Below are 21,861 nucleotides of genomic sequence, written 5' to 3'. Positions count from 1 at the left end.
CTGTGCCAGTGCCTCAACCACCTTCACGGGGGAGGACTTCCTCCAGCGTCCTCAGAGAGCTTTTGCCATTCCACAGGGAGCCAGCAGCACGAGGGGAACATAAGCTTGTTATTAGCACAGAGCACAAATCTGGGCCATCTGATGGTTTAAGTTTCACTTATTCATTCAGCTGCAGCTGGTGAAAAGCACAACAGCTTGGAAAGGGAGGGGGGAGGCAAAGAAAACCCCGACCCTAACAAGTGTGAATTCCACTAACTGCATCCTGACTGAGCTGCTCCAGTGGCTGCCTGCTGCAGTGCCGCTCATTAGCTGCTTCCCTTCACAAAGCCACTTCCCCCCCAGAAGCCTCATTAGCCAAATTAATGTGGTGCACACCCAGAGCTCTTAATGAACCCTTCAAAGGCGCTGCCTGTGCCAACAGCCCGGTGCCACCTGGCTCTAAGCGATTCGGAAGGCCAAGGAGCAGACCCCAGCACAGCGGGGGAGCCATCAGCCCAGTCCGTGTCACAGCCTCACAGCATCACCAAGGGTGGGAGAGACCTCCAGGATCATGGAGTCCAAGCTGTCTCCACAGACCTCCTGACTAAACCATGGCTCCAAGTGCCACATCCAATCCCCTCTGGAACCCCTCCAGGGATGGGGACTCCACCACCTCCCTGGGCAGCACATCCCAATGACCAATGACTCGCTTGGTGAAGAACTTTCTCCTCACCTCGAGTCTAAACCTCCCCTGGCACAGCTTGAGACTGTGTCCTCTTGTTCTGGTGCTGCTTGCCTGGGAGAAGAGCCCAACCCCCACCTGGCTCCAACCTCCCTGCAGGGAGTTGCAGAGAGCAAGAAGGTCTCCCCTGAGCCTCCTCTTCTGCAGGCTAAGCAACCCCAGCTCCCTCAGCCTCTCCTCATAGGGCTGTGCCCCAGACCCCTCCCCAGCTTTGTTGCCCTTCTCTGGACACCTTCCAGCAGCTCAACCTCTTTCCTGACCTGAGGAGCCCAGAACTGGACACAGGACTCCAGGTGTGGCCTCAGCAGTGCTGAGCACAGGGCAGGATGAGCTCCCTGCTCCTGCTGGCCACACTCATCCTGCTGCAGGCCAGGATGCCCCTGGCCTTCTTTTCCTCCTGGGCACACTGCTGCCTCCTGTTCAGGCAGCTGTCAATCAGTACCCCCAGGTCCCTCTCTGTTTGGCAGCTCTCAGCCACTCTGCCCCCAGCCTGTAGCTCTGCCTGGGGTTGCTGTGGCCAAAGTGCAGCCCCTGGCACTTGTTGAATGCCATCCTGTTGGCCTCTGCCCATCTGTCCAGCCTGGCAAGGTCCCTCTGCAGAGCCCTTCTGCCCTCTCACTGACCAACCTCTGCTCCCAGCTTGCTGTCAGCTGCACATTTGCTGATGCCTGTCTCAACCCCCTCATCCTGGGATGTCCTGTAGCACAGGGAATTGTTTAGCTTGGAAAAGCCCTCCAGGGTCAGAGTCCAGCCATCAACCCAACACCACCAGGGCCACCAAACCATGTCCCCAAGTGTCATGGCCACACCTTTCTTGAACACCTCCAGGGATGGGGACTCTGCCACCTCCGCCAACGCCTCCAAGTCTCCAGGATAAATCCACAATGTGAAGGAGAGAGGGAACAACCTTGTGGTTAAACACAGAGGGAGATCCATGTCAAAGAGAGACCTCTAAGGCCTCTTCTGGAGCAGCCACCAAAGGCCCTTGGTCTTAAACCAGGACAATGTGCCCTAACACAAGTCAAAGTGTACCCAGAAACCACCCAGCCCCTGGAACACAAACCTGGCTACCCCAGCAGCTGACTCCAAGCTCCCCAGCTCCTCCAAACCACCTTGCACTACCAGATCAATCATCTCCCCTTGGCATCCACCACCTAACCAAGCTTAAAGAGGACTGTCAGGGTTGGAAGGGAGCTCAAGGCTCAGCCAGTTCCAACCCCCCTGCCAGGGGCAGGGACACCTCACACTACAGCAGGCTGCTCAGAGCCACAGAAGCATCCTTCCCCTTACTTACTGCCAGCCCCAAACCTTTTGTACACCACTTCACACCAGAGTCAGAGGTCAACATCTCCAGAGAACATGAAACCCCTCGCAAAAACCATGAACTGGAGCTACAAAACATCAAGTTCCAGCAGAAAGGGCATCCCAGGGGTCCTCCCTCCCCTCGTTCCCAGCAGCAATAGCCACAGCTCTTCCCCCATTTACCATCCAACAGCTTCATTTCAATGCCTGCCACAGCAGCAGCCCAGAAACACGAGAGAGAGCTTTGCCCAGCCATGGCTTGGCTTGCACAGACACAGCCCAGTAACACAGCCCAGTGAGGCCAGCCCAGGAACGCAGCCCAGCTACAGAGCATCCTGGGTTACAGCAGTGTTCCTCCAAGCACCTCGCCCAGTTCAACCAACAGCTCCACCTTGCCAAGCTCAAAACCTGGAGTTTTAACATCCCCCCACCCAGGTTAAAGCAGGGAAGCTTCCCATTTTCTTCCCCAAAGCAAACCCAGCAGCTCCCTCCAGGCTTACTCCAGAGTGGGATGGGAGCAGCAGGCAGACCAGTTAGCAGCAGTTAGTTGGGCTGGGAGAAGAACCCAACCCAGGTGAACCACACGACCCCCCCAGCACCTTCTTTTCACAATGACAAGTCAGTGGAAGCCCCCTTACCTGGCTGAGGGATTTAAGAGAGCTCTCTCTGCCCCAGGAACCTCGCAGAGGACAACCAGCAGCATCCTTTGCTCGACAGGCTCCCCGCAGGTGAGCGAGCAGCCTGCAGAAGGGCTGCGGGGCTCCGCCGTCCGTCCGACGGGAGAGGGCAGGCGGAAAGGGGCAAAGGCTGCCGCTTCAGAGAGGTTCATCTTCCAGCTGCATGTCACAATAACTCTTTAACAAGCACCAAAAGCAACCAACACCCAGCAAGGAGGGGGTCTGAAGCCAGCCACGCAGCGGTGTGAGCCTCCTCCTCGCCGCTCGCTGCCGCGTCCCCGAAGTCGCTTCTCAACCGCAGCAAACCACCAGAGTCGGCCTCCTGCTTTCCACATGCCAGGCCTCAGGAACCCCCAAAGCAGGAGAAAGGCAGCAAACCTTGCCAGCTGCCTCTGGGGGAGTGTGGGTGTGGTGAGGGGCTTGCTGTTTTTGGGGAGGGAAGCACACGGGGGGTTGCTTTTCCATCCTCTCCCCCTCCGTTACCACGCAGCGAGGCGACCGCGGTACCCGGGAACACAAGCGGGGGGCACGCACCTCCGTGGTGGAACCTCTTTGGGTGGTGGTGAGGGAATTGTCTGGAGTTGGTTTTGGGGTTTTTTTTGGGGGGGCTTCCAAACTTTAAAACCCCCCCACACAGGTCAAAGGTATTGAAACAAACAAACACCCCCCAAAAAATCTGGGGTTTAAAGGAGCGACTCTCAGGCAACTCTTCGTCCGCGGGTCCAAGCAGCGCCGCCGAGCCCCCCTTGGAGATGGAGGTGCAAGCTGGGTGTGGGGCAGGCCAGGGCTTTATTGGAGCAGCACTTCTAAAGACAGCATCTTTTAAGGACTCCTTTTTTTTACCCCCTCCCACCTCCTTTTGGCAAAGGTTTGGTTTAGCAAGTGCAAGGCAGCGGAGCAGCAACCACAAACTCTTTGGTTTGGAGTGGGAGGAGGAGGTGCGTGGATTTTTTTTCCTCCTCTTCAAACACCTCAGAAAAAAAACCAAACCCCAAACAAAAAAGGAACAGAACCAGAACTAAAAGGCAAAGGTGTTTGGGTCAACAAATGAAATCACCAACTGAAAAAAACCACCAAACCAAACCATAAAAAGTGATGAAATTCAGAAACTCCACAGTGCTTCCAAAAGGAAAAGAAAACCAACTGAAAACCAACGAAGCCCCAAGGCTTGGATAGGGGTCTGAGATGCAGGGTGGTGGGGTTTGTTTTCCTCTCCCCCCCTCCCTTGCTTCTTGCACCATTTTCCTCTGGCAAAGGTGAGGAGGGAAAGCGGCAACTCCTCTGGCAAAGGTGAGGAGGTGACAGCAGTAACTCCTCTGGTAAGGGTGAGGAGGTAAGGCAGCAACTCCTTTGGCAAAGGTGAGGAGGTGACAGCAGTAACTCCTTTGGCAAAACTGAGGAGGTGAAGGTAGTAAGTAACTCCTCTCTCAAAGGTGAGGAGGTGACAGCAGTAACTCCTCTGTCAAACGTGAGGAGGGAAGGCAGCAACTCCTCTGGCAAACGTGAGGAGGGAAGGCGGCAACTCCTCTGGCAAACGTGAGGAGGTGACAGCAGTAACTCCTCTGGCAAAGGTGAGGAGGTGACAGCAGTAACTCCTCTGGCAAACATGAGGAGGTAAGGCAGTAACTCCTCTGGCAAAGGTGAGGAGGTAAGGCAGCAACTCCTCCGGCAAAGGTGAGGAGGTAAGGCAGTAACTCCTCTGGCAAAGGTGAGGAGGTAAGGCAGCAACTCCTCCGGCAAAGGTGAGGAGGTGACAGCAGCAACTCCTCTGGCAAAGGTGAGGAGGTAAGGCAGCAACTCCTCTGGCAAAGGTGAGGAGGTAAGGCAGCAACTCCTCCGGCAAAGGTGAGGAGGTGACAGCAGCAACTCCTCTGGCAAAGGTGAGGAGGTAAGGCAGCAACTCCTCTGGCAAAGGTGAGGAGGTAAGGCAGCAACTCCTCTGGCAAAGGTGAGGAGGTAAGGCAGCAAACTCCTCTGGCAAAGGTGAGGAGGTAAGGCAGCAACTCCTCTGGCAAACGCGAGGAGGTGAAGGTAGTAACTCCTCTCTCAAACGTGAGGAGGGAAGGCAGCAAACTCCTCTGGCAAAGGTGAGGAGGTGGCAGCAGTAACTCCTCTGGTAAGGGTGAGGAGGTAAGGCAGCAACTCCTCTGTCAAATGTGAGGAGGTGACAGCAGTAACTCCTCTGGCATAGGTGAGGAGGGAAGGCGGCAACTCCTCTGGCAAAGGTGAGGAGGTGAAGGTAGTAACTCCTCTGGTAAGGGTGAGGAGGGAAGGTGGCAAACTCCTCTGGCATAGGTGAGGAGGGAAGGCGGCAACTCCTCTGTCAAACGTGAGGAGGTGAAAGCAGTAACTCCTCTGTCAAAGGTGAGGAGGGAAGGCAGCAAACTCCTCTGTCAAACGTGAGGAGGTGAAAGCAGTAACTCCTCTGTCAAAGGTGAGGAGGGAAGGCAGCAAACTCCTCCGTCAAAGGTGAGGAGGGGAAGGCAGCAAACTCCTCTGTCAAAGGTGAGGAGGGGAAGGCAGCAGCACGCATTTTCTCTCCTCTCACAGCAAACCCACGGAGGGGGCACCACCGAGCCAGGCAGATTCAGCTCTAGAGCTGGGGGGCTGGTTAGGATATTTGTGGGTTGGTGTTTTTTTTTTCCTCCTCCTTTCAGACTTTTGGCACACCAGGCAGGTCGAAACCAAAAGGCCAAACCACACACAACCGTGTTTTGCTTCTTCCTCACCGGGAACCCAACAGCTACCGAGAGAGAGAGAAAGAGATCAAAGCACCGAGCAGCAGAAGGAACCATCACCCCTCCGCCTCCTCCTCCGCCGCCGCCGCCGCCTCCTCCTTCTCCTTCTGCTCCTCCTCCTCCTCCTCCTCCAACCGAGTTTGTCGGCAATTCACTCGCAGGCAGAAACCTCAACGGGTGGTTTGGTGGTTGTGTTTTTGTTTTCCTCTCCTCAAAAAAGCAACACATTTATTTTAGGAGGACAACAAAACGCAGCTCGACTCAGGGAGAGGGGGGGAAAGAAGCAGCAGCAGCAGCAGCGGCGGAGGTTCGAGCGAGAGCTGCTTTACCTCCCGGGGGGGGGAAGGAAGCTTTTTGTTTGTGTGTGAGAGAGAGAGAGCCATAAAAAGGGCAACTCCTTTACTGTTTTGTTTTGCTTTTTTTTTTTTCCAGCAATCTTGTGTACACAGCACAAAGCAAAGAGGTCATCACCATCATCATCATCATCATCATCAATGCTTGTTTGTTTTTTATCCACTTAAAACACGGGCAAATTGGCATCACAAATAGCAGATACACAACTGGTTTGGGTTTTGTGTCCTTGTGGGTTTTTTTTTCCCCTCCCCTCCTCCTTCTCCTCCTCTCCTCCCCAACCTGTTTAAAGCTGCCTTCTTCTTTATCTTTTAGAGTAAAATGCACAGAGGCTAAACAGAGAAACTTGGATCAGCTTCCGTCCACCGGGCCCTTAAGAAGCGATGGGAAACCTCCACATGGAGCCAACAGCCTCTTCTCTTAAGCCCCAAAGTCCTTTTGGGTGGTGGGTTGGGTTGGTTTTAAGGTTGGTGGTGGTGGGGGGGAAGAGTTTTAAAGAGCTTGGTGAGGTGGTGGGATCCCCACTGGGGTTGGGATCCCCACTGGGGGCTTGCCATCCCCACTAGGGCTGGGATTCCCACTGGGGTTGGCCGTCCCCACTGGGGTTGCCTTCTGCAGTCCACCAGCTTGGCTTGCAGGAGGGGGAAGGAAAATGGTCATGCTGAACACAAAAAAGGGAACACAACAGAAATTTTGCCTCTTGGGGTTGGGGTGGGGTTGGGGGTTTTGTTTCCCTCCCCCTTCTCTCTGCAGCATCCAGATGAACACCAAAGAGCAAGGAAGCCTCTCTCTCTCGGGAACGTTCTGCTTGGGACTTCCAAAGACAACAGCAAAACAAAAAGCACCAAGAGCCACCTGGCAGGCACCAGAAAAACCAAACTCCCCACCCAAAACACCTTGCAATGAAGTCACCTTCCGTGGGGAGATGCATCCCAAGCAGTGCAGGACCAAGGTTAAGCTTGCCAGGACTGCTGAGCAGGCAGCTTGCAATGGGAGAACAAACAAAAGAGTTCAACCAGGTGGGGGGGGAGGAAAAAAAACCCACAACCAAGAGAACTCCTTTGGTTCTCCCTCCACAGAGCATCTCCTGGAGGCAAAAAGGTGAACTGTAGTGTTAAAGCTTTTGCTCTTTTTGTGCTCTCCTTTTGGCTGTAGAATCCTCCAGGCAGGGCAAAGCTCCCAAGAGGAAGAAGAAAACCAAAAGACCAAACCCAAGCCACGGCCTCCCATCGTTGACAACTGGTCCTGAACCCAGGCAGCGTGGTTTTCCACACCATCAAAACAACCAAAGCCTGCAGAGCAAGTTGAAATATTCCAAGGGACCACTCTCTGGGGGCTGCTTTTAAAGCCTAATACAAGGTGGGGTGGGGGGGAAAAGGAAACCCAACATTCAACTCAGCTCTTCCTTCAGTTTAGGACCCAGCTGCAGAGTTAACAAAAAAAGAGGGAAGGGTAAAAAAGGGGGAAAGAACCCCAAAAGCTCTCCAAGTGCATGGCAAGAATGTCTTCCAACCCTTGGCTCTCTTCAGCAGCAGCCTCCCCAGGAGCACTGCCCTCAAACACTGCTTTGCTTTGAAGCCAGGAACTTAGGAGGGTTTTGTTTTTCCAAGCCATTTTTTTTTATCCCTGAGACCTCAGAGGTTTGGGGTTTGTTGGGGTTGATTTTGGTTTGGTTTGAAGCCATTTCCCCCTTGTTTGGTTCCACTCCTCCTCTCCCCTTCGCAGGCCTCTCGCCTCGCTTTACCACCGAGCAGATGGCTCCTCAGGCCAAGAAATGGCAACCTCTGCCTCCCTCCAGAGGGGCTGAGCAAAGCTGTCAGCCAAACACTTCAATCCTTTAACATCCTTGGGAAAATCAGAGAGAGAGAGAGAAAGAGGATGAGGTTTGTCTGCTTGGCAGTAAAATCCTTCCCCCCTCTCTCCAAAGCTGAAAAGGATGTGTTGGAATTTGCACATCTGGAACCTCTGGAGCTCAAGGAGGGGAAAGCTCTCTGGAGCTCCAGGGGAACCTCTGGAGCTGCCAGAGGGGGAAAGCCCTGTGGAGCTCCAGGGGAACCTCTGGAGCTGCCAGAGGGGGAAAGCCCTGTGGAGCTCCAGGGGAACCTCTGGAGCTGCCAGAGGGGGAAAGCCCTGTGGAGCTCCAGGGGAACCTCTGGAGCTGCCAGAGGGGGAAAGCCCTGTGGAGCTCCAGGGGAACCTCTGGAGCTGCCAGAGGGGGAAAGCCCTGTGGAGCTCCAGGGGAACCTCTGGAGCTGCCAGAGGGGGAAAGCCCTGTGGAGCTCCAGGGGAACCTCTGGAGCTGCCAGAGGGGGAAAGCCCTGTGGAGCTCCAGGGGAACCTCTGGAGCTGCCAGAGGGGGAAAGCCCTGTGGAGCTCACCCACAGTCCTAGCAAACCTGACCCCAGAAGGGAACAAACAAAGCCCCTGGCTGGCAGCCAAGGAAGTTGCATAAAGTTTCCAATTAAAACCAACCCAAACCAAAACCAACCCAAACCAAAAAACCCCCAACACAACTGACAGCTTAAACAAAAGTCTGAGTCACTTGAGGTTCTTTCCCCAGAGCACTAAGCCCTGGACTGTGAAATGATTCAGGCAAAGGCGATCCTTTTGCCACGCTTAATTCAAACAAACAAATGAAATCCAGAGGAACATCATCAGCTGCACCCAGGGGCAGGAGAAATACTGAGCAACATCATAATGCCAAACACAAACAGGGGAGCTCCAGGCTGCTACATCTGGGTCTGCTCTGCACAGAGGTGGTGCCAGACACAGGCTTCCCCCCGAGGCTGAGAGGACTCAGCGGGCGCTGCCTCCGCTGCGGAGCGAAGCAGGGTCCGCCAAGCTGCACTGGCAAAAATCATTACCAAAACAAAAGGTTGCCAGCCCATTATGTTTCAAGGACCCTCAAAGGGTGTTAAAGACAACAAAACAACACCCTTTTGCTTACAGAACGGAGCAGCAACCGCACAGGAACCAGACTGAAAGCAGCAGAGACTCCAGTAACCAACCTGGAGTCCAGCGCAGCCTCGCCTGCTCCCTCTCACCCCCTGGCACAGAGCCATTTTCATTCCTAGAAGACCTATGGCAGGAACAACCACCACTGTTTTACAGGGAGAGGGGGAAAACCCACCTAGAATTGCACCTAGGATGCTCTTCCCCCACACTGAGCTACCTTGACCCCAGGTTTTTCCTGGGATCTCCCAGCAGGCGCCTGCCGCGCGGCAGCCCAACAAACACCGCTCCCCGCCAGGGTAAGCCTTGGACACCAGCATCCTGGGCTGGGGAGGGGAGGGGGAGTTGTGGTCTTGGGCAGCTTTGAATTTTCAGTCTTTCAAGTTTTCTTGCTTTTAAAAGTCACCCAGGTCAGATGCACCAAGAAAATGCCACTCCAAGCACAAGCAGAGCTCCTGGGGAGCTGGGTGTTTGTTGCTCGCTCGCCGCCAGGCGCCTGCCAGAGCTCTTTGACAGTGGTGGAGGTTCTGCCTCTTCTACAACATCAACATTGGCTTTAGCAGTGTCATTTGGAAGAGGTCTCTTTGTTAATAGGAAGAACAACAGCTGGACTCTGCCATCACATTCACACTGAAGGCCCACACCCTCCCCCAGAAAGGCTGGGATTGGGCCCTCAAAAGAAGCCACTGAAGAGCATTAAATGAGGTTTGGAGCTCTCTGTTCAGAAAGGAAAAGTCACAGCCAAAACAAAGCCAAACCTGGCTCAAGCTGCGCTGCCACATTCATGCTTGGGCCCACTTCAAAGTACTGAGTGAGGTCAGATCAAGGGAATCAAAGCCCACCTGAACTCCCCCTGCTGAGTGGGTTCAGCAGAGGAGCACCACAGGAACACCTGGGCTGGTGACAGCAGCCCCCCCCGAGCGAGGGAGGACATCGCAACTGCTGCGCCCAGGACATACATTCAGGGCATTGCCTCCTCCTGCATTTTGAACTTGATTTGTGTGGATCACTGAAACAGAAATCAGCTAGTCCCTTTATCTATCATTTTTGTGCCATCTGAAGCAGAATTCCAACTCCTCCCTTTATGCAGAGGCTAAAGGGAACACAGAGGGGAGGGTCGAGCGAGCGAAGCAGCATCGCTGTCCCGTCGCCCAGCCCCCTGCAAACAGGGCTAAGTGCAAGGCCACACCTGGGGGGGTTAAGTGCAAGGTTGGAGGCTACAGTCAGATGGGCAGCTCAGCTCAGCAGCTTGCTGCAGCATCCTTTGGGCTGTTAAACCAAACAGCAGGGATTTAGATCCCTCCTCAGCTTCCCGGTTAAGCTGGAGGGAAAGTGGCCAACGAGGTTGGAATTTGGACTGAGTGCTTGGGGAGTGAAGAGCCCAAACTTGTTTCCTTTTCAGAATGAAGGTTCAGCATCTTGGGGGGAGGGGTGGTTCAACTTTGAAGGCTTTCCTCCAAGCTGCTGAAAGGCAACTTTCAAAGTGCTAAACCTCATGTAATGCCCAGGGCACTGTACCCTGACAGTCCCCCAGCAGGCAGCAGTTCCTTGCTATTAACAAAGAGGTAACAAAAAAGAAGAGAAGAGAAGTTAATGAGAACTTGCATGTAATTACATCATCACAGACTTAAAACCCATCTCTGGAGAGCAGCTCAAAGAGCTCTGCACTCTGGCACCAAAACCTCCACCCCCCTTTCTGTACCTGCAGTTCATGGTGGTGGTGGTGGTTAGGGGGAGAAGGGAGGGAAACACCAACCAAAAAGAAACCCCCAACCCAACGACAACCCAAGGCAGCACACCCAACAGCCCCAGGAGCTAAGTGAAATCAGCACCTCCTTGTTCCTTGCACACCAGACATTCATGGGCTGTAACAAGAGTCCCTCAGCTATGAAACCAATAGTTTGTCACTGCTACAAACCCAAAAGTGCATTATTGGGGGGGGATACAACTCAGGAGGACTTAAAACAAAACCAGCAACCCCACCCCAACAAAACCAAAAGGAGAGGAACACAGCTGTGAAAAAATAACCCAAAGAACCAAAAGCAATTCCTTCAGTGCATGCAGTTTTGAGGGGCTGGATGAATAGAAGTGTTCAACACCAGCCACTTTCAAAGGGATTCCCAAGGCTCTGCCCCTCAGGAAACCAGACAGGAGATGCTGGGCACCTGAGGGAACATCAAACCTTGAGCCAGAGCAGCTCCCACTTGGGTTCCTGAGGGGGCAGATCATGCAGGCCATAAAAATAAAGCCATAAAATGAAGGTCACAGCAGCCTGAGGCCCTTACAAAAAGCTCCAAGGATCCCAAAACAGTGAAAATGAAATGAACTAAACCAAACAGGAGCTGACACCAGGCTGGGACTTTGTGAGGTGGTTGGTTTGGGGTTTTTTCCTTCCTTCCTTCCTTCCCCTCCCCTTTCAAGCTACTGAGTGCTTCAAATCTGGGCTCTTAGCTGTGTTCAACACCATCCACTCCAAAGGGATTCCCAAGGCTCTGCCCCTCAGGAAACCAGACAGGAGGTGCTGGGCACCTGAGGGAGCATCAAACCTCAAGCCAAAGCAGCTCCCACTTGGGTTCCTGAGGGGAGAGATGACACAGGCCATAAACAGAAAGGTCACAGTGGCCTGAGGCCCTTACAAAAAGCTCCAAGGATCCCAAAACAGTGAAGACAAAATGAACTAAACCCAAAGAACCAACAAGGAGTTGACACCAGGCTGGGAGTTGGTGGGGTTGGTTTTTCCCTTCCTTCCCTTCCACTTTCAAGCTACTGAGTGCTTCAGATCTGGGCTCTTAGCTGTGTTCAACACCATCCACTCCAAAGGGATTCCCAAGGCTCTGACCCTCAGGAAACCAGACAGGAGGTGCTGGGCACCTGAGGGAACATCAAACCTTGAGCCAGAGCAGCTCCCACTTGGGTTCCTGAGGGGGCAGATCATGCAGGCCATAAACAGAAAGGTCACAGCGGCCTGAGGCCCTCACAAAAAGCTCCAAGGATCCCAAAACAGTGAAACCAAAATGAACTAAACCCAAAGAACCAACAAGGAGTTGACACCAGGCTGGGATTTGGTGGGGTTGGTTTTTCCCTTCCTTCCCTTCCACTTTCAAGCTACTGAGTGCTTCAGATCTGGGCTCTTAGCTGTGTTCAACACCATCCACTCCAAAGGGATTCCCAAGGCTCTGCCCCTCAGGAAACCAGACAGGAGGTGCTGGGCACCTGAAGGAGCATCAAACCTTGAGCCAGAGCAGCTCCCACTTGGGTTCCTGAGGGGAGAGATGACACAGGCCATAAACAGAAAGGTCACAGCGGCCTGAGGCCCTTACAAAAAGCTCCAAGGATCCCAAAACAGTGAAAATGAAATGAACTAAACCAAACAGGAGTTGACACCAGGCTGGGACTTTGTGAGGTGGTTGGTTTGGGGTTTTTTCCTTCCTTCCTTCCTTCCCCTCCCCTTTCAAGCTACTGAGTGCTTCAGATCTGGGCTCTTAACTATGTTCAACACCATCCACTCCAAAGGGATTCCCAAGGCTCTGCCCCTCAGGAAACCAGACAGGAGGTGCTGGGCACCTGAGGGAGCATCAAACCTTGAGCCAGAGCAGCTCCCATTTGGGTTCCTGAGGGGGCAGATCATGCAGGCCATAAACAGAAAGGTCACAGTGGCCTGAGGCCCTTACAAAAAGCTCCAAGGACCCAGAAACAGTGAAAATGAAACAAACAACCCAAATAACCAAGAAGGAGTTGACACCAGGCTGGGACTTTGTGAGGTGGTTGGTTTGGGTTCTTTCTTTCCTTCCCTTTCCCCTTCACTTTCAAGCTACTGAGTGCTTCAAATCTGGGCTCTTAGCTTTGTCGCTCGCTCAAGGATGAGCTTTGGAAACCCCAAGAAATCCCTGAAATGGCAAAAAAACCCCAAAAGGACACCAAGCAAAATGACTTAAAAACCATCCCCACCCCCCCAAAACACAACCCACAAAGGGAGTTTAGCCTTCCCCAGCATCCCTCCCTCCTCCCCCCACTCCTAGCTGCTGTTTGGTTTGGTTGTTTCCTTCCTTCTCCCTCTCTGTTTTCCTCTTCATGTCAATCAAAGCAGGCCTCACACTTCCCTGCTACACCTTTCCCCCCACCCCAAGCCACAAGGTGAGGGCAGGGGAGGGGGAAACCCCTTCCAAGTCTTCTCCTCACCACTAATGGCTAAAAAAAAACCAACCCCAACCTCGGTGGCTTCTAACCTCACGAAAAGAAATGCAACAAAAGGCAAAACCAAAACAAAACCCCCCCTAAAATAAAAACCAACCCAAAACCCACCCCAAAAAAAGAACCAAATCAACAACACAACAAAACAAAACAGGTTGGGAGGGGGGGGAGGAGGAGGAGGAGGGGGGAAATAATAATAATAATAAAAAGTCACCTAGGAAACAAAGATCTAACTTCAAATCATGACAGGGCTGGCTAAGGCTGGAACCCATAGCACCTGGCACACGCTGGAGGGGGGCTGTGTGGAGGAAGAGGAGGAGGAGGAGGAAGAGGAGGCAGGGTTGGGTACAGAGACCACCAGGAGGGACCTCCTTAAGATGCCCCCCTGACAATGATCATGACCAGGTAGTCGTCCTCTGATTTGGCCAAGGCCTTGGCCGTGGAGTCAAGGAACTGCTGGGAGAAGTCGCAGGGGGGGAAGGCGTGCAGGACCCCGCTGTTCTCCTTGTCTTTGTTCCCCCCCACGGGCAGGCTGATCACCCCAGCAGCCTGCTTTTGCTTTAGGTAGGACACCAGATTCCTGAGGGGCCTCTGCGTGGAGGTGGTGGCGGCGGTGCCGGAGGCCTCGGCGGCTCCGGCCGGGGAGCGGCTGTCCGAGGCTCCGGGCACGGCCAGGAGGATGGCGTAGCCGTTGGGCCCCGCCACTTTGATGCGCCGGTTGACCTCGTCCAGCTTGGGCTGGTCCAGGCGGAGCCGCTGGGTGATCTTGAGCTGAGCCACTTTGCCGCCCGTCGCTGCCTCCACCAGCAGGCTGCTGGCCACGCCGAGGTCCCCCTGCAGCAGGTGCATGTTGGAAGGGAAGTTGCTGTTCTTCAGCAGGAGCATCCCCTGCCAAGCCAAGCAGAGCTTGGGGGCTCCGCCGGCCTGGGGCGCTCCGTCCTGCTGCTGCTGCTGCTGCTGTTTGGGAGGCGGGGGTTTGAGGCGGGAGGCTCCCCCGCCTCCCTCGGCGGCACGCTCGTCCTTTTTGGCCGGGCTCTTGCACTCCTGGGCGCCGGCAGAGGCGCCGGCGGCGCCGGCGCGGTGCTTCCGCTCCCGCTCGGCCGAATTCTTGCGGTCGCGCTTCTCGTTCTGCCCCCGCTCCAGGCTGCCCCTCCGGGATTCCCGGACGGGAGACGGTCGCTCCAAGAGGAGCAGACGGGAGGAGGAGCGCTCCAGGTCGCCGCCGTAGCGCTCCCTCCCCGCCAGGAGCTCGGGGCTGCGGTCGGGGGGCGAGGTGGTGGCCAGGCAGTGGCGCTTGCGGGAGGAAGAGGAGCGCTCGCTGTCCGGAGAGCGGTCCAGGTGCCGGCCGCCGTCCTCTGCCAGCCTCCGCTTCCGAGGCTGATCCCTCCCGCTACCGCCCAACTCCCTCTCCCCTCGGTCCCTCTCCAAGGACCAACCGTCCCGGCGGCGCTCGAGGCTTTCCAGCGGGTCGTAGGCAGCCGCCCGGTTACTCCTGTCCCGCACGGGGGGCGGGGGAGGCACCCACTCCGCCTCAGGATAGAGATCTCGGTCTCGGTCTCTATAGAGCAAGGGAGGCGTCCTGTCCCGGGCCCCCCGCAGAGGATCGGGGGGGGCTCCCCGGTGAGCCCCGAAGGCGGCCGCCTCCGCCACCAGCTCGTAGTGAGCGGCGGGCGGCAAGGGCAGGGGCTGCAGGTAGGGCTGCTGGTACCGGTGCTCGGTGTCGGCGAAGTCCACGCGGAGGCGGCGGTCCGGCCCCCCCAGGGGGAAGCCTCGCATGTGGGTGCAGGCAGCCTGCGCCGCGTCCAGGCTCTCGTACTGGATGTAAGCCCAGGAGTCGCCCTTGCGGTAGTCGATGGTGCGGATGGTGCCGAAGCGATCGAACTCCCTGGCCAGGGCGGCCAGCGGCACCCAAGGCCCCAGGCCGCCCACCCAGAGCCTGGTAGTGGGGGTGGCTTTGCCATAGCCGATCTTGATGGGGTTGCGCAGCAGCACCTTCCCCGACATGGCCAGCTTGGCCCGGTGAGCCATGTCCAGGTTCTCGAACTTCAGGAACCCGTAGGTGCTGGTCTGCCCCCGCCCCGGCCTCTTGATGTCCACCTCGGTGATGACCCCGAAGCGGTCGAAAGCCCGCCGCAGGTCCGACTCGCTGACCGTGATGTCCAGGTTGCCGAGGAACAAGGTGCGGTTGGCTCTCTGGTCGTCCTCGGGGCTGATCTCCTCCTCGCCGGCCGCGCCGGCGCCGCCTCCTCCTCCTCCTCCTCCGCGGAACCCCCCGGCGGCGGCCACCCCGGCCACCCGCTCCAGCCCGTAAGCCGGCCGCACCCGCGCGTCGTAGAACCCGCCGTAGTCCCGCTCCCGCTCCAGCTCCCGCGGCAGAGGGGGCGGAGGGGGCAGGCGGCCCAGGGCGAGCTGCTGCAGCCGGTAGTCGCGGTAACCCAGGGCGCCGCCGCCGCCGGCGGGGGAGAGGGCGCGCTGCGTCGCCCCAGCCGCGGGGTGCCGAACCGCCGCCGCCGCCGCCGCCGCCGCGGCCACCCCGACGGCCGCCGTGCCGTAAGGAGACTCCTTGTCCAGCAGCGCCGGGGAGCGGCTGCTGCGGCGCCGGCTGCTGCTGCCGCCGCCTCCTCCGCCGGCGCTCCCGACGTAGACGGCCTCGATCTTCAAGGGGCGGTCGTAGAGCACGAGGCGGCCGCGGGCGTGCTTGGCGGCGCGGGCATCCTCGGGCCGGCGGAAGTTGACGAAGGCCACGCGCTCGTCGGCGGCGCCGGTGCCGGGCGGCAGGCGGCTGATTTTGACGCTCACGTCGCCGAAGCGCTTGAACTCGTGGAAGAGCCCGTCCTCCACCGCCTCGTCGCTCAGCGCCGAGCCCAGCTCGCTGATCTTCAGCGTCTTGTACTCCCCGCCGCCGCCGCCGCCGCCGCCCGACTCGGAGGAAGAGGAGGAAGGAGCCGCTGCGGGGGCCCGGGACTCACCCCCACCGCCGCGGCTGCCGCCGCTCCGCGACGCCTCCGCCGCTTTACCGCTGCCGTAACCGTGTCGGCTGCCCCCGCCGCTGCTCGCCGTCGCCGCCCCGGCCTCGTACTCTCGGCTCCCGGCGCGGCTGGCCTTGTCCGGGTGCGGGCCGCGCCGGCTGCTCCCGCTGTTGCTCTCGTTAGAGGCCGCCGCTGCCGCCGCTTTCCCGCCGCTGCCGTTGGAGCCGCCGGAACCGCTCGGCTTCTTGCTGCTCCTCTCGCCCCGCGCCGAGGAAGAGGAGGACGCCGAGTCCTCGCCGCCGCCGCCGCCCCGCGAACGTTTAGCTTTGGCCGGCGAGCGCTCCTTGCCCTTCATGGCGGCGGGCGGCGGGGCCCCCTCCCGCCCCCGGCCCTGCTCCCGCCGGCGGCCTCACCGACTGACCGCCGCGCTCACGCACCCGCCGCCATCTTGGAAGCCGCGGCGGTAGCGAGCCCCGCCCCGTGGGCGCCCATTGGCCGCTCGGCGCCAGCCCGCCACCCTCGTTGGCCGCCGGGCGCGTCACCCCCACCCTCCTCTCCCCCGCCGGGCGGAAGGCCCGCCCGCTCCCCCGGCTGTGCCATTTCCGATTGGCTCGCCGGGCCGTCCTTCCGGCCGCCGGCCTCGCGCGCCCGAGAGGAGGGGGCGGGAAGAGCCGCCCACCCGTTCCACCCCGCCCCGCACGCTCATTGGAAAATTAGAAAGGGCGCCGCTTTCTGATTGGACATCCTCCTCTGTCAATCGCAGGCCTTCGGCCACGGGAGAATGTCCCCTGCTGATTGGCTATTGCGCTGAATTCAGCCTCTCCTTTTGATTTGCTCTCGTACCTGCCAGTTATACTGGTCCCGCTGCGGCCCCGCCCCGCGGCTCCTATTGGCCCGCTCGCTCAGACGCGGGTTCCCATCGTCCCTCTCAAATTCTCGCGAGCGGCTTCTTCCCCGCTCCTTTTCCTCATTGGTCACCCATAACCTTCCCTGCGAGCCTCTGATTGGCTATAGCCTACGCCACTCCCGGAGAAGCGCGGGCTGCTGCCCGAGCCCCGTTCTTCATTTATCATTGGGCGAGAAAAATAGCCGTCGGCCCCTGATTGGGGGCAGTCGGACGGCTCGCTGATAGGCTAAAGCGGCGATCAGTCGCGCCTGCTCTGGCGCTGATTGGGGGAGGTGGGGCGGGGAGGAGGGCGCTTTCCCGGCAGGCGGCCGGCTGCTGCTGAGCGCTACTGCGGGGCTGCGCTGCGCTGCGCTGCCGCTGCTGCTGCTGCCGCTGCTGCAGCTGCGGGGCTGCGCTGCGCGGCTGCCGCTGCTGCAGCTGCGGGGCTGCGCTGCGCGGCTGCCGCTGCTGCAGCTGCGGGGCTGCGCTGCGCGGCTGCCGCTGCTGCAGCTGCGGGGCTGCGCTGCGCGGCTGCCGCTGCTGCAGCTGCGGGGCTGCGCTGCGCGGCTGCCGCTGCTGCAGCTGCGGGGCTGCGCTGCGCGGCTGCCGCTGCTGCAGCTGCGGGGCTGCGCTGCGCGGCTGCCGCTGCTGCAGCTGCGGGGCTGCGCGCGTTCCGCCTGTTCCGCGGTCTGGGGTTTAGCTGCAGCGGAGCGGGGGAGAAAGGAGCGTTCGAGAGGGTGCAGTTCTGCCGTCCCTCCCTGCCCTTGTCCAGCAAATGTAGTCGAGGACCTGCTTGGGCGGCTCGAAGAGCCCCGCAGTGTGCTGGGGTCAGCCCCGCAGTGCGCTGGGGTCAGCCCCGCAGTGTGCCGGGGTCAGCCCCGCGGCCCCGTCCTGCCCTCCGCTCTCCTCCTGGGGGCTTCCCGGGGGTCTCCTGGGTGTGGGAGGCTGTGCCGGAGCCGGGCTAGGACCCGCCCGTCAAGGTCAGACCTCGCCCCGTTGCTGCATCGCTCGAAGCCCTCAGGCCGCTGGCAGGGTTCCCATGCGAAGCCTCGCAGAAAGCAGCAGCGGCGCCGAAAGGTTTTTATTGTGCTGATACATTCTGGCTCTCCCCAGAGGTGATCTCTTCCACAGGCTGGCTGGAGCTCAGGAGGTGGTTGGGGCTGGGAAGGAACAGCTTTGGAGAGCTTGACTCGGAGCCGCTGTGATTTCCAGGTGGAAGGAATCCAATCCTCGTGGGCTGGAAGCAGCTCTGGTCCCTGTAGGCTGGGAGGATCCCACTCCTGCCGGGGCTGAGCCAGCAGCTCCTCTTCCCCTGGAGCCACAGATTGTGGCAGGTTGGAAGGGACCCCCCCAAAGGTCATCTTGGCCAAGCCCCCTGCAGGCAGCAGGGACACCTCCAGCTGCAGCAGGTTGCTCCAGGCTGCAGCAAGTTTGCCCAGCTCCCTGCACCCTTCCCTGTGGCCCAGCAAGGAGGAAATCAAGGACACAGCCTGGGCCAAGAGGAGTTCAAGCACTGGAACAGGCTGTCCAGGGAGGTGGTGGAGTCGCCACAGGTTGCAGCAGGTTGGAAGGGACCCCCAAAAGTCATCTTGGCCAAGCCCCTTGCAGGCAGCAGGGACCTCTCCAGCTACAGCAAGCTGCCCAGAACCACATCAGCTCTGATCTTGAAGGTCTCCAGGGATGGAGCCTCAACCACCTCTCCTGGGCAGCCTGTTCCAGTGTCTCCCCAGCCTCACTGTGCAGAACTTCCTCCTGATGTCCAACCTAAACCTCTCCTGCTCCAGTTTCAAACCACTGCCCTTCACCTTATCCTCCCCAGCCTTCCTCTGTCCCCTTCAGATGTTGAAATGCAGCTCTAAGGTCTCCCTGGAGCCTTCTCCAGCTTCCCAGCCTGTCCCCGTAGGAGAGATTCTCCAGCCCTCTGATCATCTTTGCTTCCCTTTCTTTCTCCATGCCTGGGGATGGGGAAAAAGTAAGGCTCAAAGGATGAGGAAGCTGTCATGGGGGTGGATCCTGCTCTCCTCAGCATCTTAATCCCCCACAAATCATCTCCCCAAAGCCTAATTTCATCCCCCCCAGGGCAGTGCTGGGAGAGTTAACCTGTTTGTGCTTCCTGGCTGCCCTCTCAACGGTCTCCTGGGGGGCATTAAGCAAAGTGAGGCCAGCAGGGCTTGGGAGCTTCTCCTCCCCCTCTACTCTGCCCTGCTGAGACCACACCTGGAGTACTGTGTCCAGTTTGGGTCACCCCAGGTCAAGAGGGACAGGGACTTGCTGGAGAGGGTACAGTGGAGGCTGTGAGGATGGTTGGGGGATGTGAACATCTGGGCTGAGCGCCCTGGGGCTGATTAGCCTGGAGAAGAGAAGGCTGAGAGGGGATCTGATCAATCACTTATCAATATCTGAGGGCTGGGGGGCAAGGTCAAGCTGCCAGGCTCTGGTGGTGCCCAGTGACAGGAGAAGGGGCAATGGGCACAAACTGGAACCCAGGAAGTTCCACCTCAACATGAGGGAAGAGTTCTTGAGCATCTCTGCTATGAGGAAAGACTGAGAGCCCAGGGGCTGATTAGCCTGGAGAAGAGAAGGCTGAGAAGGGATCTGATCAATGACTTATCAATATCTGAAGGGCTGGAGGGCAAGGTGAAGCTGCCAGGCTCTGTTTGGTGGTGCTTAGGGATAGGAGAAGGGGCACTGGGCACAAACTGGAACCCAGGAAGTTCCACCTCAACATGAGGGAAGAGTTCTTGAACATCTCTGCTGAGAGCCCTGGGGCTGATTAACCTGGAGAATAGAAGGCTGAGAAGGGATCTAATCAATGATTTATCAATGTCTGAGGGGCTGGAGGGCAAGGTCAAGCTGCCAGGCTCTGTTTGGTGGTGCCCAGTGATGGGAGAAGAGGCACTGGGCACAAACTGCAACCCAGGAAGTTCCACCTCAACATGAGGGAAGAGTTCTTGAGCGTCTCTGCTGAGAGCCCTGGGGCTGATTAGCCTGGAGAAGAGAAGGCTGAGAGGGGATCTGATCAATGTCTGTCAATATCTGAGGGCTGGGGGGCAAGGTCAAGCTGCCAGGCTGTGTTTGGTGGTGCTTAGGGATAGGAGAAGGGGCAATGGGCACAAACTGGAACCCAGGAAGTTCCACCTCAACATGAGAGAAGAGTTCTTGAACATCTGAGCTGAGAGCCCTGGGGCTGATTAGCCTGGAGAAGAGCAGGCTGAGAGGGGATCTGATCAATGACTTATCAATATCTGAGGGGCTGGAGGGCAAGGTGAAGCTGCCAGGCTGTATTTGGTGGTGCTTAGGGATAGGAGAAGGGGCAATGGGCACAAACTGGAACCCAGGAAGTTCCACCTCAACATGAGGGAAGAGTTCTTGAGCATCTCTGCTGAGAGCCCAGGGGCTGATTAGCCTGGAGAATAGAAGGCTGAGAAGGGATCTGATCAATGACTTATCAATATCTGAGGGGCTGGAGGGCAAGGTCAAGCTGCCAGGCTGTGCTTGGTGGTGCTTAGGGATAGGAGAAGGGGCACTGGGCACAAACTGGAACTCAGGAGGTTCCATCTCACCAGGAGGAGAAACCTCTTCGGTGTGAGGGTGCTGGGGGCCTGGAGCAGGCTGCCCAGGGGGGTTGTGGAGTCTCCTCTGGAGGCTTTCAAGCCCCACCTGGGTGACCTGCCCTGGGTGCTGCTGCTTTGGCAGCAGGGAGGGGGAGGTGGGACTCAATGCTCTCTGGAGTTCCCTTCCAACCCCTCCCATTCTCTGAGCTGCATCCAAACCCAGCAGCAGCAGCAGAGGAGAGGAGAATCCTGCAGAGCCACGCTGCAGCACGAAGAACTTGGGTTTAGCCAGCACTGCTCCAGCCCCCCCACCCTGAACCATCTTTGATCATCACAGCCCTGAGTGCTTTGAAACCAGGAGAGCAGAGAGCACAAACATCCCCTGGCTGTGCCTCCCAGTGGCAGTGCCCTCCCCTCCCTGTGGGCACCCCTGTGGAAACCAGATCCCTCCCCAGGAAGGTTTCTCCTCCAAGCCAAGGAGGGGGAGAATTGAATCAGCCTTGCTTAATGGCAGGGCCATTAGAGCTGCATCTTCCTCCCTGTCACATCATCTCCTCCTGACAGAGATGGTGCACACACACACACACACACAGAGGCTTCTGAAATCGTGGGTGGGTTTGCAGTGGTGGGGAAATAGCTGCTGGCTAAATATAGGGCTGGGGGAGTGGTGGGAATTGTGGTTGGGAGGCACAGGGAGCTGCTGAGGAGCAGATCCTCCTGTGTGACTGCTTGGGGAGCTAAGCCAGCCCCAAGCTGCAGGCTCAGAAAGGGCAGAGTGGGGGGGAGGGAGGGAGGGAGGGAGGGGGGAGAAGCTGCTGCTCAAGGGTTGTAAATATCTGAGGGGTTGGGGGGCAAGATGGAATGGAATGGAATAGAATGGAATAGAGGATGGGATGGGATGGGATGGAATAGAATAGGATAGGATAGGATAGGATAGGATAGGATAGGATAGGATAGGATAGGATAGGATAGGATAGGATAGGATAGAGAATGGGATAGAGAATGGAATGGAATAGAGAATGGAATAGAATGGAATAGAAAATGGAATGGACTAGAATGGAATGGAATAGAATGGAATAGAGAATGAAATGGAATAGAATGGAATGGAATAGAGGATGGAATGGAATGGAATAGAGGATGGAATGGAATAGAATGGAATAGAGGATGGAATGGAATAGAGGATGGAATGGAATAGAGGATGGAATGGAATGGAATAGAGGATGGAATGGAATAGAATGGAATAGAGGATGGAATGGAATAGAGGATGGAATGGAATAGAATGGAATAGAGGATGGAATGGAATAGAATGGAATAGAGAATGGAACGGAATAGAGGATGGAATGGAATGGAATAGAGGATGGAATGGAATAGAATGGAATAGAGGATGGAATGGAGTAGAGGATGGAATGGAGTAGAGGATGGAATGGAATAGAATGGAATAGAGGATGGAATGGAATAGAATGGAATAGAGGATGGAATGGAATAGAGGATGGAATGGAATGGAATAGAGGATGGAATGG

The 21,861-nt window shown here is 57.4% G+C and overlaps 1 protein-coding gene and 1 long non-coding RNA gene across 2 annotated transcripts; both read right to left on the bottom strand.

The window, feature by feature from the left end:
- Positions 1-5,821: 5,821 nt before the first annotated feature.
- On the bottom strand, positions 5,822-12,700 carry LOC137458478 (uncharacterized). Its single transcript, XR_010991759.1, has 2 exons — positions 12,458-12,700; positions 5,822-12,102 (listed from the first exon to the last, which is right to left on the bottom strand). It is a non-coding gene; the product is annotated as an uncharacterized lncRNA (long non-coding RNA).
- Positions 12,701-12,702: 2 nt separating this feature from the next.
- On the bottom strand, positions 12,703-16,347 carry RBM15 (RNA binding motif protein 15). Its single transcript, XM_068169951.1, has one exon. The coding sequence runs from the start codon at positions 16,254-16,256 to the stop codon at positions 13,305-13,307; it is 2,952 nt and encodes a 983-aa protein (XP_068026052.1). The 5' UTR covers positions 16,257-16,347; the 3' UTR covers positions 12,703-13,304.
- Positions 16,348-21,861: the final 5,514 nt, after the last annotated feature.

Source organism: Melanerpes formicivorus, unplaced genomic scaffold, assembly GCF_026170545.1.
Source record: "Melanerpes formicivorus ecotype bairdi unplaced genomic scaffold, bMelFor1.0.p_v2 SCAF_250, whole genome shotgun sequence".
NCBI classification, from domain to species: domain Eukaryota; kingdom Metazoa; phylum Chordata; class Aves; order Piciformes; family Picidae; genus Melanerpes; species Melanerpes formicivorus.
This window is presented reverse-complemented; position numbering and strand designations above follow the sequence as displayed.